The sequence below is a fragment of the Otolemur garnettii genome, unplaced genomic scaffold (assembly GCF_000181295.1).
Source record: "Otolemur garnettii isolate 467f Iridium unplaced genomic scaffold, OtoGar3 scaffold00001, whole genome shotgun sequence".
NCBI lineage: Eukaryota > Metazoa > Chordata > Mammalia > Primates > Galagidae > Otolemur > Otolemur garnettii.
In genome coordinates, this window is record NW_003852396.1 from 5,804,170 (window position 1) to 5,820,740 (window position 16,571).

Sequence of the window (16,571 nt, forward strand, 5' to 3'; positions counted from 1 at the left end):
TTCCCCCAGTCATTGTGGGAGAGCTCAGCTCAACGATCCTTCTCATCTGCCGTCTTGCTCCACCTCCTGCCTCTTACTCTTAATGAAAAGTCATTCCAGAAGGATTCTGAGAAAGGACTTGGCAGAGCTTATGTCTCGCATCCAAATGGAAAAGTAAAGTTATTGTCGGGGCATCATCTGGACTAATAAAATGTAATTGCATTGATTCCATCTGGTTTTTATAGACTTTTACAGATTTTCATGTTTTCCTTGAAATGTAACAAAGTCTACATCCTTACTGTTGACCCAGTTCTCCATAATGGCTTATTGGAAGGTCACTCTAATAAAGTTCATGGAGTGTGCTGTTGATAGAATTGTATATATTATTCAAATTTTGATCTGTACTTTCATTTGCTATGTGTTTATGCTATTTAAGTTTGAGGGAAGACTTCTGGAAGAAATTTTTAACAGCATTGTCTTACTATGATATAAATGTTGGTTGGATGCAAGAGACATGTTCTCTTGATTCTCACCGTACTTACAATACAGTGAGACATACAGTACTCACTGTAAATACAATACTTGAAACATTTGCTAATATAGTGCCTAGTATTTAAGATATTCAACCATGAATAGGGAGGAGTTTTGTTTTTTTCATTCTCATCCTTACTGTCAGAACTAAACAGATTTCTAGTCAAAAATAGTAGTTTGAATTTAAGCCTGCTGAAGGGATCTAGCTAGGACATAGATATTTCCAGTTCAGGAAAGCTTCAGAATTTATGATACTTGGAAACTAGAAGCTGTTATCACACTTCCTCACTGTCAAGGTGTGATTCAACCATTGTCTTTTTTAATGTGTAGACTCCCAGGACCTGTCATAAATACACTTAAATAATAGATTTATTTTTGTTCCAAAAGTGTTTTTCCAGCAATATGTTGTAGAGATAAAAAGGATGCCCATCACAACATTCTTGACTTCCACAATTTATTGGAAATTTAAAATTTATATAGGAAACTGTATTTTGATTGCTCTCTAGTAATCTTGTGCTCTAGATGGACAGGAAGGGGAAGTTATTATTGATGAATACATTTAGGAACATTTCATGCAGGTGACAGCTTTTTAAATAGTGAACATAATTTTTCAAAGTGGTCTATCCTTTTCATGATATTTTATGGGTCCTAGAACAGGAGTTAGTTTATTTCTTCTTGTAAAGCAAACTGACTGGGGGAATCTATTGTTAAACTCAGGAATTCATTAGTGATCATCTACTGAGAGCCCATGCTGTGTTCAGTATTGTTTTTGGAATATAACTAAATCAATCTCTTGTCTGGAAATGTAGGTATGGTCAAAGTCTGTACCTTCAGGATAGCAACCAGCTGTCGTATTAGATGTTATCCTGGACGCCCAAATTCAGATAATAAAGTAGTTGCTATTTATATAAATACTAATATTGATGAGTAAAATCAGAAACATCGTATCATTGCCTTTGCCTGGATATTAGAAATTTGCATGTAATTTTTTTTTTCAGGTTTTGCTTCAGTAAAGTCTTAGAAGATGGTTCAAGCATTCACACAAAATCTATAGCTGTTTTGCATAAAAGCACTGTGATGGGTGGTACTAGCAGTGGGTGTTTTTGTTTTTTGGTTTTTGGATTTTTATAGACTTTGTGTGCAAGATCTGAAGTAAAATAGACTCCCCACAGTTTTCATGTTCTCTTACTGCATTTGTGGGTCTTGTGCCCTAGAGATTCTAACCTGGACTTCTCGTCTTCAGGGAGCCACCAGGGCAGTTTCGACCTGCCTGGTTTGTGTGGGAGGTTCCTTTACCCTTTAGGGTGGGGAGGCAGGAAAGAGAGATCTTAATCAGCCTTTTTTCTTAAAATCCAATTTACATGGTAATACTTTGAATTGGCTTATTGCTGCTCTGTGGTATTGTTAATTCTCCTCTGAGGTAACACTGAAATAGCTTTGCACAGTGCACATCAGAGCCAGGTTTATCCAGGGCACAATTATTGGTAACTGAAAGCTCTTCCCAGTACCCCTCCATGACGACTTGAATTACAGTCAGCATTGGCAATTTCTGACGGTCTCTACAAAGACGCAATAAAAATGAAAAAAGATACTAAAAAAAGAAAACACAGAAGAACTTGTGTTACATTATGCCTAGTAAACTATTAATGTAATACTTTGGCATCATTACAAATAAAAAGATTTAGGGGAAAACTTCAGATATAGGATTAAGAAGTTAATAGGCCATGGTTACTAATTCACAAAATAAGCAGTTAGTGTTTCTATTACAGATTTTTTATTTTTTTATAGAATGAGTTTTTATTTTTTCATAGAATTTAGACCAAGAAATATATGCTTTTATGGAACTGAGACTATAAAATTTAAAGAGAACAATCTTAATTTTTCTTGAAGTCCTTTCCCTGAAAAATCAACAAAAGAAAAAAGAGGGAACAGAATTTATTGCCAAATTTGGGCCAGTCCCAGAAAACTGCCGGAGGGAGAGGAGTTTTTGTTGTGGGGAACCAGACCCAGAATTGCTTTTGAATGTTAAAATTTTTCTTCTCACACATTCCCATTATAATCAACTATTATCTTAGTGGGTCTATAAATAGTATTTATATGGGAAACAGACCAGAAAGCCATTCAAGTAAAATAGAAAACAGCAGTGTTAATTTTTACACAAAGAGGTGGGACAGTAAGACTGGAGTTTCCTTCCTTGTAACCAAGATCTGACTTAAGACAACTTTACAATTTACTCTTCAAGTGGTAGGTTGGTACTTTGGGGAGGCTTTTTCCTCACAGCTGTGAGAAATAATGCTTGGGGGTTCCGCGGGTCAGTGATCATTTTCTGGGCTGGACTAGTGGGAGGTTCTAGTGTGCTCCTGCCAATCTAAAATCAAGTTATATTTTTGTTTATTCCAAAATAGTGGTTGAGGGCAGCGCCTGTGGCTCAAAGGAGTAGGGCACCGGCCCTATATGCCGGAGGTGACGGGTTCAAACCCATCCCCAGCCAAAAAAAAGAAAAAAACAACTGCAAAACAGTCGTTGACAGGCTTCTGTGTGCTAAGTATTTAACCTTTTGGGAAATTTATAACATGGGATCTGTGCTTTCCTAGAGCATAGGCTAGGAGGAAAAGAAAGCAGTTGTAACATTTTATTTTTCATTATTTGTTTTAAAAGTTATAGTTTTTTAGGCTTAACAAAAACTGGCCAGCTCCTATCCTGCCAATCTCTACCACTTATTTTAATTGCCCAGAAAGACAACCACTTTGAATGTTGAGTCTTCTCTTCTAACTTTCTAAAGACCATGTTTATTCTGTTTCTTTTCTTTTTAGATATCATTTGGTTTCACACTGTTATCATGTACAACTTCATACCACCTTACACACTCCTCCTCTACTCTTAGGAGAGTTACCAGATTTACCAAGGTTTTGCTCTTGCTCAGGCTGGTTTTGAACTCCTGGACTCAAACAATCCACCTACCTCAGCCTCCCAGAGTGCTAGGATTGCAGGCGTGAGCCACCACTCAGTTTTTAATACTCATATTGTAGTGATTTTGTACATATTCCTTACAACTCAGCTACTTAGTTTATTATGATTTATTTGTATAAAATTTGTTTAAAGATTTATTTGTATAACTTTGTTTTCTAATCAGCTGGGAATTTTCTCTGCTTTTCTTTTTCCTTTTTTTTCTTTCTTTCTTTCTTTCTTACTGCACTCAAGCAACTTAAACTGACTTACCTCTTAGCTTCTTTCTCTGTAGACGTGTTCACCATTGCCTTCTGTCATCCAGAGTTTTGCTGATTTCTTTAAGCCCACCGTCAGAGAGCTTCAGGGGGCATAGGAGATTTTTTTTTTTGAGACACAGTCTAACCATGTCGCCTTGGGTAGAGTGCCTAGGTGCTACAGCTCACAGCAACCTGAAACTCTTGGGCTTAAGCGATCCCCTTGCCTCAGCCTCCCAAGTAGTTGGGACTACAGGTGCCTGCCATGATGCCCAGCTATTTTTTGGTCGTAGTTGTCATTGCTGTTTGGCAGGCCTGGGCTGGGTTTGAACCCACCAGCTCCTGTGTATGTGCCTGGCGCCCTAGCTGCCGAGCTACAGGTGCTGAACTGGCATAGTAGATTCTTGCAAAAACGAAGATAGAATGCTTTCTTATGGAAAAAATATAAAAAATGTAATGTTATTACACACGCCAGTTAAAATCTTCTTTAGAATTATTAATTTTCTGGTCAACTTAATGTTGTGAAAACTGGGATGAATTATAGTGTCAATTATCAACATTTTTGAAAAAAATTGAACTCATTTTTCTAAGCTTTTAAAAAAGTTATACTTACTCTAAGTCTGTTACTGTGTTTATCAGATTAACCTGAGTCTCCCAGGTAATCCTTTGATTTCTGTTATGGTAACTCTGAATAAAACTCAACATGACGTCATGGCAGGGATAGCCTTTCCCATCAGCTTGACTGGCGTGTGCCAGTAGCTCTGAAACGTGGAAAACAAAATCCTCGATTGGGATTTTAAGAACTTGAGTAGAAAATATTTTCCTTCTTCCCTAATGAGTTCCACCGATGAGACTCCTGATTTGTTTTTTCACTTTCTTGCCTTTTTTTATTGTAGCCTTTATGCCAGATTTACCACAGTTCTGGGCTCAGAGAATATTTGAATATTTTCAGCATTACTGTGGGTAGGGAAGTGACTGAGAACCTAATGAGTAAGGACATTAAAAGGAAAGTTTAGAGCTTAAACTAAAGTACTTTTTTGTGTGTGTGTGAGACAGAATCTTACTCTGTCGCCCAGGGTAGAGTGCTATGGGGTCATCACCGCTCACAGCAACCTCAAACTCTTGGGCTCAAGAGATTCCCTGGCCTCTGCCTCTCAAGTAGCTGGGACTACAGGTGTGTGCCAGCTGCCGGCCAGTTTTTCTATTTTTAGTAGCAACCAGGGTCTTGCCTTTGCTCAGGCTGGTCTCGAACTCCTGAGCTCAAGGAACCCACCTGCCTCGGCCTCCCCAAGTGCTAGGATTATAGGCGTGAGCCACCTCTCCCAGCCAAAAGTACATTTTTGTATTACTTTGTATTCTCATTTTAGTGACTTAAATCTTCTGACTTGGGTTAATGCATATTAAGTATTAAGAATAATAATTGATGTAGATGAATCAGTCTTTCATAATTACCATTGGGAGCCATACATTTTTAAAGATTATGGTGCTGTAACTCCCCATTAATTTGTCTACTTATTTTTGGTTCTCCAGCTTTTTCGGAAGATTGGATTCTTTCCCATCCCAGTAGAGATGGTTGTCCCTGTTTAGTTCCTACTGAGGGCATGGCAGTATAGGTACATACAGTTTTCTAAAGCAGTGCTTCTGAACTGTAATGTGCATACAGATTCCCAAGAGGTCTTGTTTAAAATGCAGATTCTGGTGGGGGCTGAGTATCTGCATTTCTGTTAAGGTCACAAGGTGCTCATGCTGCTGTTCTCCTGACCAGCAAAAGAACTGAGTAGCAGAAGTCTGATATACTCGGACGTGGGAGTACAGTTGGCTCTTCTAGAATATGACCCTTGAACTTAACTGCAATCAGTGGGAGACTTTGCATTATTGGCTGCTATTAAGTACATCCAATAGTACTAGATCTATTCCTTATAGACATAAAAGCATTTTATTATTTGCAAGTCACTGCTTACAAATGATTTCAATACTATATTAATGTGTGTATATATTTTAATAGTAACTATATTTTATATATTTATATTTAGCTAGTGCCTTTGAAGAAGAAAACAATATTCTTGGTACCTGCTAACTTCAGTTTGTAACATGCAGACAAATATAACCTCCTGTCTGTGGCCGGTAATCATCTGGATCCCATTGTGCATTGTTTCATGGTTATACAAACATAACACCGCAGAAGATACTATATACAGATTAATAACTAGCTTCATTGTAATGTTTGCTTCTTTGTAATTAGATATTAGCAAGCAATGAAAAACAATTAATGGCTTTTCTTTTCTCTCTTTTTTTAAAAATAGCTCAGTCACTAAAAGAATTTGCAAGGCTTCTTATTGCAGTGGAAGAAGAAAGGAGACGGCTGGTAAGTCTGCTCCTGATATTCCTTTGTTTGGACATATTAAAAAGAAAGTGTAGATCTCCTGATTTAGACGGTTATGTAAGACATTATGATTCGATACATGTGCTAAGTGTTACGTGTATTTGTGAAAAGATTCATGAGTATAATTATGAAATTCTGCAAATAAGGTATATTATTTGTTCTAATTATTTCAATTGATTACTACCCTTATTTTGCTTGCCATTCAGTTGTTTTGAGAATTAAAAATATTGAATGAACTACTATTAAGAAACCCAATCTAATTCAGCAAACTTTCGGAAGTTATAGAAACCTCAATGGTATAACAAAGACACGTTTCAAACCTAAAGACAATTCATGGGAAGAGCTGTGCTAATTTGCCTGGGTGTTATCACGGGACTTTTCTGGAAAGGTGATATTTGAGTTGGGTCCTAAAGGCTGGGAGGATTTTGCTAGACTGAGAAAAAAGCATTCTAGTTTGATTGATTAATTTCTGCAAAGGTATTAGAGCACAGTTATTGGTAAAACATTTATCCACTTAAAAATATAATTTTGAGGTTGGCACCCATTGCTCAGTGCTTAGGGTGCTGGCCCCATACACCGAGGCTGGTGGGTTCGAGCTTTGCCTGGGCCTGCTAATCAACAGTGACAATTGCAACAACAACAAAATAGCTGGGTGTTGTGGTGGGCGCCTGTAGTCCCAGCTACTTGGGGGGCTGAGGCAAGAGAGTTGCTTAAGCCCAAGAGTTTAAGGTTGCTGTGAGCTGTGATTCCACAGCACTCTACTGAGGGTGACATAGTGAGACTCTGTCTCAAAAAAAAAAAAAAGATAAATATATAATTCTGTTACCCTGGAAGTGAGAACAATATAACCTAAAAATTTGTACCTTCATATTAATTTGAAATAAAAATTAAATTAAAAAAATATAATTTTGTATCTGTCATATTCAAAAGAAATTTGCATTTGATGGTCCCTGTCTATGACCCAGTGTTCTCCTGTGTAATAAGGGAAAACACTGGTGTGCACCCCACAGAATTGCTGTAAAGGAAATATACCCGCCACGTGGTAAATACGTGTTGACTGATAATGATGTTGAAGGTCGGTTATAGTGAGGGTTAGAGACTTAGTTAAGTATTTTTTATTTCATCGGCTTCGCCATCCTGTCCCCTTCTACACACAGGCATACATCATTTCTTCATGCTTTACTTTATAGTGCTTCACAGATACCGAGTTTTTCGTATAAATTAAGAATTTAGGACACCCCTGCTTTGAGCAAGTCTATGGGCGCTATTTTTCTCACAGCATGTGCTTGCTTTGTGTCTCTGGGTCACATTTTGGCACTTGTCACAATGTTTCAGACTATTTCATTAATATTCATTGCGAGTGATCTTTTGGTGTTGCTATTACAAATGTTTTGGGGTGTCACAAACTGTGTCCTTATAGGCTGGTGAGCATGATCAGTGAAAGCTCTGTGTGTTCTCACTGCTCCACCGACTGGCCATTCTCCTGTTTCTCTGTCTCCTTGGGCCTCCCTATTCCCTGAGATACAACAATATTGAAATTAGGCCAATTAATAACCCTTTATTGTCTTGTAAGTGTTCAAGTGAAAGGTAAATCAAAGAAAATGCCGTCAGACAGCTCTGCATGCTCTGGAGAAATATTTTGTCAAAGGAAGAAATAATTAAGCTCAGTGAGGAAGCCATGGCAACAGCTGAGATAGGCCAAGAACTAGGTCTCTTGTGCCAAATAGTCAGCCAAGTTGGGAATGAAAGGAAAAAATCCGGGTGGAAATCTAAAGTGCTCTTTCATTAAACACACAGACAATAAGAAAGGAAAACAACCTTGTTACTGATACAAGTAGATTTTAGTTGTCTGGATAACAGATCACGTGAACCAGGATGTTCCCTTAAGCCAAAACCCAATCCATAGTGAGGCTCTAACTTTCTTCAATTCTGTGAAGGTTGAGAAGGGTAAGAAGCTGGGGAAGAAAGTTTGAACCTAGCGTACGTTGCTTCATGAGGTTTAAGGAAGAAACCCTCTGTGTAACTTGACAGTGCGAGGGGGGCACTGAGAGGGGATGTAGAAGCTGCAGCAAATTATTCGTGAGATTTAGCTAAGATAAATAATGGCATTTTAGTGGAGGTGAAACAGCCTTCTATTGGAAGAAAATGCCACCGTGGACTTTCATAGCTAGAAGAGAGAAGGCAGCGCTTTGCTTCCAAGGATAGGCCCACTCCATGGTTAGGGGTGAATGCAGCTGATCATTTTAAACTAAAGCCAAGGCTAACCTGCCATTCTGAAATCCTAGGCCCCTGAGAATGATGCTCCATCCACTGGTCCTATGCTCTCGATACAGAACACGAAGTCTGGGTGCTGGCACATTGTTTTATAACATACTTTACTGAAGATGTTAAGCCCATTGTTGAGATCTACTTTTCAGAAAAAATGTCCCATTAAAAATATTACCGCCCATTGACAATGTACCTAGTCACCTGAACTCTGACGGAGGTGTACAAGGAGATCAATGTTGTTTTGACACAACATCCATTCTGAAGCCCTTTGATCAAGGAGTCCTTTTGACTTTTAAGTCTTAGGTTTTACGAAGTGTATTTCATAACATTATAGCTGCCATTATGTAGTGATTCCTCTTATGGATCAGGGTGAAGTCAATTGAATATCTTCTGGACATAATTTCCTATTCTAGATGCCAGTAGTGTTTCATGGGAGGGGATCAAAATATCAGAAGTGATCGAAGGTTAGAATAGTCACTTCCAGTCCTCATAGATGGCTTTGAGGGGGTTGAGACGTCGGTGGAGGAGGTTAGTCATTGCAGATGTGTTAGAAATAGCAGGGGAACTAGAATTGGAAGCGGAGCCTGAAGTGTGGCTGAATTGCTGCAGTCCCCGGGGAAAAGGGGAACACAGGAGTTGCTTCTTATGGATAAGCAAAGAAAGTGGTTTTTGAGATGGACTCTACTCCTTCCTGGTAGAGATGCTATTAACATTTTTGAAATGACAACAAATAATTAGAATATTCCATTAACTTAGTCGATAAAGCAGTGGCAGGTTTGAGAGAATCGATTCCAGTGTTGAAAGATCTACGGGTAAAATGCCATCGCAGAGCTCTGCATGCCATAGAGAAATATTTTGTCAAGGAAGAGTCTTTAGGTGCAAAAAAACTCCATTTTTGTCTTATTTTAAGAATTGCTGCCACCATCCCAACTTCAGCAGCCACCAACCACCCTGATGAGTCCAGGGCCATCCACACGAGGCATGTTGCTTCCACCAGCAGCAAAACCTTATGACTTGTTGATTGTTATTTTCAGCAATAAGGTACTTTTTATTTAAGATACACTATTTTTTTAAAAATCCGAGTGACTTGCCTTATGGTGACATTTGCTCTGCTACTGTAGCCTGGAACTGAACCTGAAGTTCAAGGCATGTCTGTAAATGTAATACGCAGGTGTGGGGTAAATGTTCTTGAGATGTGGCACAGTTTGGTGTCATTTTTCTAAATTTTTTTTTAAAGTAGTTTGAGGAGAATTTTTTTTTTTATTGAATGGTAACTATGTACATTAATGCACTTCTGGGGTACAGTGTGGAAGAGGATGGTTTTAAGGTGATTTAAACCCCAGAGGCAGTCCAGAAGTAGGGTGTAGCAGTTCTGTAGATGTTATGGGAGAAAGTGCTGCGTGTATTTGTCAAATAGGCAGATGGTTCTTAGGAGGGACCAGTAGAAGGTCAGTTGGTAGGTGTGGCCGTCTGCGGGGTGTAAGTGCTAGGGAGGCCAACACATTTTTGGTATTTGTGGGAGAACTGCCAGAAATTTTTGAAGAAAAGAATGAGAAGATCAATATAGGATTCAGGAGAGATTAATTTGGCAGCCATGGGGAGAGTGAGATAAGGTGAGGAGGAAAGGTCCTGATTGGCGGTAGTGGTGGTAGACTGACCATCTTGTTTTGGATGGGGAATGTTAGCCTACTGGTGTCATAGAGATAGCTGTGCCTTGTGACCTGTATTGCTAGATACATATATACCTTTATGAAATACTAACCTTTTGTGGGGGGGAGGGTTAAGAGAAAGCTTTTTTTTGAGATGGAGTCTCACTTTGTCACCTTGGATAGAGTGCCATGGCATCACAGCTCACAGCAATGTCAAACTCCAGCCTCCCGAGCAGCTGGGACTGTAGGTACCTGCCACAGTGCCTGGCTATTTTTAGAGACACGGTCTTGTTCTTGCTCAAGCTGGTTTGGAACTCCTGAGCTCAGGCAGTCCACCTGCCTCAGCCTCCCAGAGTGCTGGGATTACAGGCATGAGCCAGTGCACCTGGCCTAGAGGAAGCTTTTTTGTGGAGATGACCTTGGTCTGAGTCTTCAATCCTAAATTGACACTGTTTTAATTACTTTTGCATCATCTTTTCCTCTACTTCTGTGAGCGACATGATAGAATTCTAACTTTCACGGGGAGACCTGGGGAGTGTAGCATGTTCACTTATGGCCAAAAAGAGGAGCTGATAACAGAAATGGGAAAGAGTACGTAGAGAGATGTGAAAATTAAAGTTGGAAATGGCACAGAAGCCAAGGGAATACACAGATCCAGGTTGGCAAGGCTATGACTCAGATCCTGTGCACAGAGTTCAGGAGAGCAATAAACCAACTACCACGGGTTATAATTTTAGAAAATTTTAGAAAATGTTTTGGTTTAAAGAACATGAGAACGTGTGTTGTAGCTTGTGGGAAGAAAGAGAGCCAAGGCAATGATATAGCACTGAGGAGACTTTGTACCAGGGGTGAAGCTCCTCCTATAAAGTGGGTGAAAAGGAATAGAGGATTGGTGCAAACATCGTTGAAATTTGCAACAATAAGTTGGTTGGTCGGACAGGACAGGTAGGGAGTTGTGTTAGTAAGGAGTGGTTATCTACTGTGGCCACGGGTTTATAGAAACAGTTCAGAGCAGCCAGGGGCAGGGTATTCCAGAGAAGGTAAAGGAAGGTTTGGAGATCCTAGGCCTGGAGAGGAACGGTTGTTGAAGGCAGACATTGTAAATACGTCAAGGAAAGAGGATTTTTTTGGCAGTAGCCAGTGGTGCACTGTGGGCAGTAAGTACAGCAGGGAGGCCATATTCCAGCTGGTGGTTGGCTCAGGAGACCACGCAGTGCTGCGTTGCAGGACCCTGCCTGAGGGCAGGGATGATTGGGGCTGCAGGGATGTTGCCAAGAGGGCAGGCACAGCTACTTCGTCATGTTAAGGGTTCACTGGGAACAAAGGGGTCAGAGAGAAGGTGGGAAGCTGTGATCAGGAGTGGGAGTGGAAATGTACTGAGTTTGGTTTGGAGCTGGTCCAGAGAGTGGTGAGGTTAGGATGTGGCTGAGGCAGGAGACAGGCCTTAGGAATCCAGGAGGCTGAGCTCAGAGACTTGGATTTTATGGGCAGGATCTTGGGGTCATGTGTAGGAGGCCGAGCACCAGGGTTGTAGAAGTGGCCACAAGTTCTTGAGGAAGGCGCTGGGAATGAGACAATCTCTGAGCTGGCATGGAGATGTTTTGCTGCTCAGAGACAAGCCCTCAAGCAGCTGCAGGCATCAGTGAGATAAGCCCCGTCTTAGCAAGCAACGTGGTATGACAGGATGGGAGTCAAGCCTGCGGGGAAAGAGCATGTAGGGACCATTAAGCACATGATCCTAGTACGTGGCCCCCCACACCTGTTGTATAAGGCTTCAATAAAAAGCCACGGCAGAGGTTACTCGGGGCTCTCCCTAGAGATATGGGAAGCCCACCTCTTGCAGGCATGTACCTTCAGTCTGTGTCCCGGCTGTTTTTATTCACACAGGGACAGGGTGCCCACAGTGGGCACCAACTCATGCAGCATGATGACGGGCCAAGGACAGAGGCCGAGGAGAGGGGACGACAGAGCAGTGTGGTGGAGTGTCTTACAGCCGTGGAGTAACGATTGGGACACCTTCTCTTGGTGTTTCAAAGATCTTCATTTCGGCTTTTGGGCACGTCACTGATGTTGGGTCAAAGAGGAAGTCCTGCTTTTCACGAGTGAAGTCATGCTGTGGGCTTTGATTGCCTGTTGTTTTAGAAAAGGTCTGAAATAAAGAATGTACAAAGTAATGAAAAATGTCTCTAGATAAAAGCCTAACAGGATGCATTTCCACCAAGATTACGTACAAAATAGTCATTAAACATACAAGTCTAGACAGCGCTTCCAGTCATACGAAGTTATTACAGCTAAATGGTAGGATAGGTTGAGTGTCCCTTATGTGAAATGCTTGGGACCAGAGATGCTTTGATTTTGTTTTTTGTTTCATACTTGGGAGTTTTTGCCAATACTTACCAGTTGAGCATCCCCAATCTGAAAAATCTGTATTTAGTTCACGTCTGCTCTCAAAAAGATTTGGATTTTAGCACATTGCACATTTTGGATTTTTGTAATTTGGCTCAACCTGTAAGTATAAGGTAACAGATGAACAGGTATGTTAAAGAATTTGTCTTTTAAAAATTGGGAAGTGGAATATTTTAAGTGTACCATGAAACTGTAGAGGAAGTCTATAAAGCTGCTTGATCATTCTGTTTTTTATCGATAAATCCTAAGTATTACATATCAATTAGGTTTGGCCAAAATCAGAACAATGAGAAAACCAAAATAAAATTTCATAAAAATGAAAGAAGGCACTTAATTTGAATAAGTTCTCTTTTATTTCCAATGATATTATAATACTTAGTAAGATGAATACATCTTGGTAAATTATTATTTTCAGAAAAAGAGCCCAAAGAATCATTGATTTTAGAAATGTTACTTCCTCTTACCTCCTTCTAACTTTATCGAGGGTTTTAGCTGATATTTTAAAATTGTTGCTAAAGCCGACTAAAAATGCATAGTTTTAATGCAACAAAAAGGCAACTCTGGCTCAGCGCCCGTAGCATAGGGGTTACGGTGCCAGCCACATGCGCTGAGCCTGGCCTGGACCAGCTACACAACAATGGCAACTGCAACAAAAAGTAGCCGGGTGTTGTGACGGGCGCCTGTAGTCCCAGCTACTCGGGAGGCTGAGGTAAGAGAATTGCTTAAGCCCAAGAATTGGAGGTTGCTGTGAGCTGTGATGCTATGGTATTCACCCAAGGCGACATAGTGAGACTGTCTCACAAAAAAAAAAAAGAAAGAAAGAAAGAAAGAAAGAAGAAAACTAACTCAGAGAAGTAATGGAAAATGTATTTCAGAAACTTTTGAGGATGTGGTTTACTCCGTAAGCTGTATTGCATGATGCAGCATTTTCCAAGAGGTTGCTCAGCACCTGCCATCACATGGCGAGGCTGAGAATAGCCTTTTAATGTAACAAACAGAAAAAATAACTAATTAGCTCTCTGTTCTAGCCATAATAAAATACGTAAAATGTCAGGATCTGGTACGGACTGACATAGGTTCTTTTTTTAACTGCATCTTTATTGGAAAAGCTAGGATTTCCCCCCATCAAATGTAGCCCTTACGTGATTTAGATTAGAAGGTGTCATAGATCAGGTGTCTCTGTGAAGGGAATCAGACAAACTGCCCATAGAAAGAAAGGCTTCTAAGCCATGTGCGCTTTGTGGTTACATCCCAGTTTCTATTCCAGCACGGGAGTTGTTCTTTTTCTTCAGCTCACAATTGACTTGACTGTGCAAATGCCAGCATTTCATCCCAGGCTGTTCTAAATTAATTTGAACCAATACGAACATAGCAGGGGAACTCCCTGGAGAAGGATGCAGTACTCATTCGAGGCTTTCTGGAAGAGATCTTGGTAACTTCTTCATGATTGGTGTAGAAATAGTGAATTGGACTCTTGCTCCGGGCCTGTGGACACGGTCTCTCCCTCTTGCCCAGCTCCCCGCCTCTCCCTCCCACGCTCCATTGCTCTGAGCTCTCCAGCCCCGCAGTCTACAGACTGCGTGTGGCACCACAAGCCTCTTAGGAACTCACACGCTTGCGTTTTTTCCTTTTCTCACTGGCTCTGTCTTGGCATTCAGGCTTCACACCGGATATCTCCCCGGGGCCCTGCCCATTCTATCAGCCTGAATTAGTCCCCTGAGTCCTTAGGTATCCTTACAGAAATACTTAGTCCCTGCCCCTGGACAGCTTGCATTCTACTGGGGAGAAACACACATTACATTTGCAAAGTGGTGATAGATGCTAAAAAGAAAATAATGCCGCTGGTTGATGATACTGAAGAGGGAGATGGGGAAGGAGTCGAGTTTTTTGGGTCTATTTAGGTGTGGACGGGCTATCTGAGTTGTCTTGTGTAGGGAGCAGCTGGACATAGGAGTCTGGAGTTGAGTGGCACAGCCGAGGCTGGAGATATAAATTTAGACGTTGTCGACATCTAGAGGCTATTGAAAGCTGTGGTGGGAATGGATGAGATCACCCAGGGTGTGAGTGTGGACACAGAATAGAAAAGGTGGGCGGGGAGAGCCCAAGGTGCACGGAGTCCGGAGTTTGTTCAGTTGTGGCAGAATCAACAGTGGAGATGAGATCAGTAGGAGAACTCAGAGAAAGTTGTTTGAATAGCTAGCATAAAGCCTCATTTCTTCACTTGCATTTGGTAGAAATGTGGGATCGTAACAGATGGAAACTCACAGGACATGCCCAGGATAGAGGGCCCACGTTATATCTGGCCTGCCCCCTGCTGCTCCTCCACCCCGCTGACCCTCAGACTCCCGGTCCCTCACCTTCCCACGACTCCCAGCTCCTCACCTTGGTGCCTGATTTCTTTTGTGGGTGTAGCAATGCAGATATACGTACAGATGTGTTTTTTCTTGGTTCTTTCTCACACTGGAGGAAACTTCAACTTTGGACTTTTTCAGCTAGTACTTAGCTTGGAGAATTTACACAGGTGGACTGTTTTCTTTCTTTTTCATTTTGATTGCTGTGAGAAATTTCCTTTTAAACCATCTTTACCCACAACATTTCACAGTTGCCTTTGACCTGTGTAAGTTGCACATTTTGCTTTGGGTTTCCCAGAATTTATGGTCCTTTTCAGTGTCCAGATTAGTCTTTTTATCTTGGGTGATAAAAGGCCTTTTCTGAAATGAGCTAGGTATCCTGGTATTATTTTGGAACAAAAATGTTATGGAATGATTTAGAGGGGAAATTTATAACCTTCATTAAAATTATAATAGTACTTCTTGCCTTCTAAGAATATTACAGCCTCTATTTCCTCTCTCTCTCTTTTGTTTTAAAGCATCAGGGGTCCCACACAAGGCTGAGCAGAGGGAGCCAAGTCAGAATAGTTTGAGATATTTATTAAAGACAGAAAAAAAAAGGGGCAGAAACATACTTTTTTGGTCATTGATATAAGATTTTGAGATTTTGAGTGAGCCTCAAGAAGTTTAAAGACTGCCTGTGGTGCTGATTGCGTGGGACGTCTGTTGGGCACCTACAATGTTTGAGTTGCTAAGTGCATTTTGTTCTATATTGGGCAGCTCTGCTGTAGATAATAACAACTGACACTGAGAGACATGAGGGGCCCGGCGCTGATGGAACTGCTGTATGTGCTTTAACTAATATACTCCACACAGTAGCCCTCCAAGGTGTGTGAGATCTGACACTCAACTTTGTGAATTCATCCTAGAAAAAGTGCTAAGTGCCTCCTTGCCACACATTCCCGTGGTTATCTTGGAAGTACCCCCTGGGAAGCTAAGCACCATCACCAGTGCCTGGTCCACCCTTCACAGCAATTTTAGAACTTTTTTTCAGGATGGCCATTGGAACTATTGGCATGTTACCCTTGATGTCCTGAATGTCTTCAAAATGTCTTCCTTTCAGCCTTTCAGTATCTCCCCCCCCACCCCTTTTTACTGAGGCAGAACTCACTTTGCCACCCTGGATAGAGTGTTGTGGTGTCATCATAGGTCACAGCAACCTCAAACTCTTGGGCTCAAGCACCTGCCCTGCTTTACCCTCCCAAGTAGCTGGGACCATGGGCATGCACCACCACCCAGCTAGTTTTTCTGTTTTTAGTAGAAATGGGGTTTTATTCTTGCTCAGGCTGGTCTTGAACTCTTTAGCTCAAGGGATCCTCCCACCTTAGCTTCCCTGCTGGGATTACAGACCTGAGCCACTGTACCTGGCCCTCAGTATTTCCTTTATCTTTGGGTAAAGAAAAAAGTCACTGGGAGCCAGATCCCATGAGTAGGAAGGATGTTCCAATCCAGTTATTTGTTTACTGTCTAAAAACGGCCTCAGAGGCAGTGTGATGTGTGCCGGTGCGTTGTCGTAGAACGAGCCCATGTTTGCTAATTATCATCAGTTAAGCTTTTCCTGCTTCTCTGTAGATGTTGACTGGGTCTGCTGTGCTTCTCACAGTAGCTGAAGATTTTGATCACATTGGACACAGTTCAGTGAATTTTTTGCCATGTTTTTGTTAGTTATTCACATGGTGACAGGTTCTCAAACTTAGTTGTCAGACCTTGTATGCTGTTAATATACCCATTTTAAAGAAGAAAAAACTCAAAACACATAGGT

At 41.1% G+C, this 16,571-nt stretch overlaps 1 protein-coding gene across 1 annotated transcript in view; it reads left to right on the forward strand.

The window, feature by feature from the left end:
• Positions 1–16,571, forward strand: part of ARHGAP42 (Rho GTPase activating protein 42) — a 325,063-nt gene that overhangs the window by 101,327 nt on the left and 207,165 nt on the right. The window contains exon 3 of the mRNA XM_003780781.3: positions 6,017–6,078. Coding sequence (XP_003780829.1) covers positions 6,017–6,078 — 62 coding nt within the window. The remainder of the gene's footprint in view (positions 1–6,016; positions 6,079–16,571) is intronic.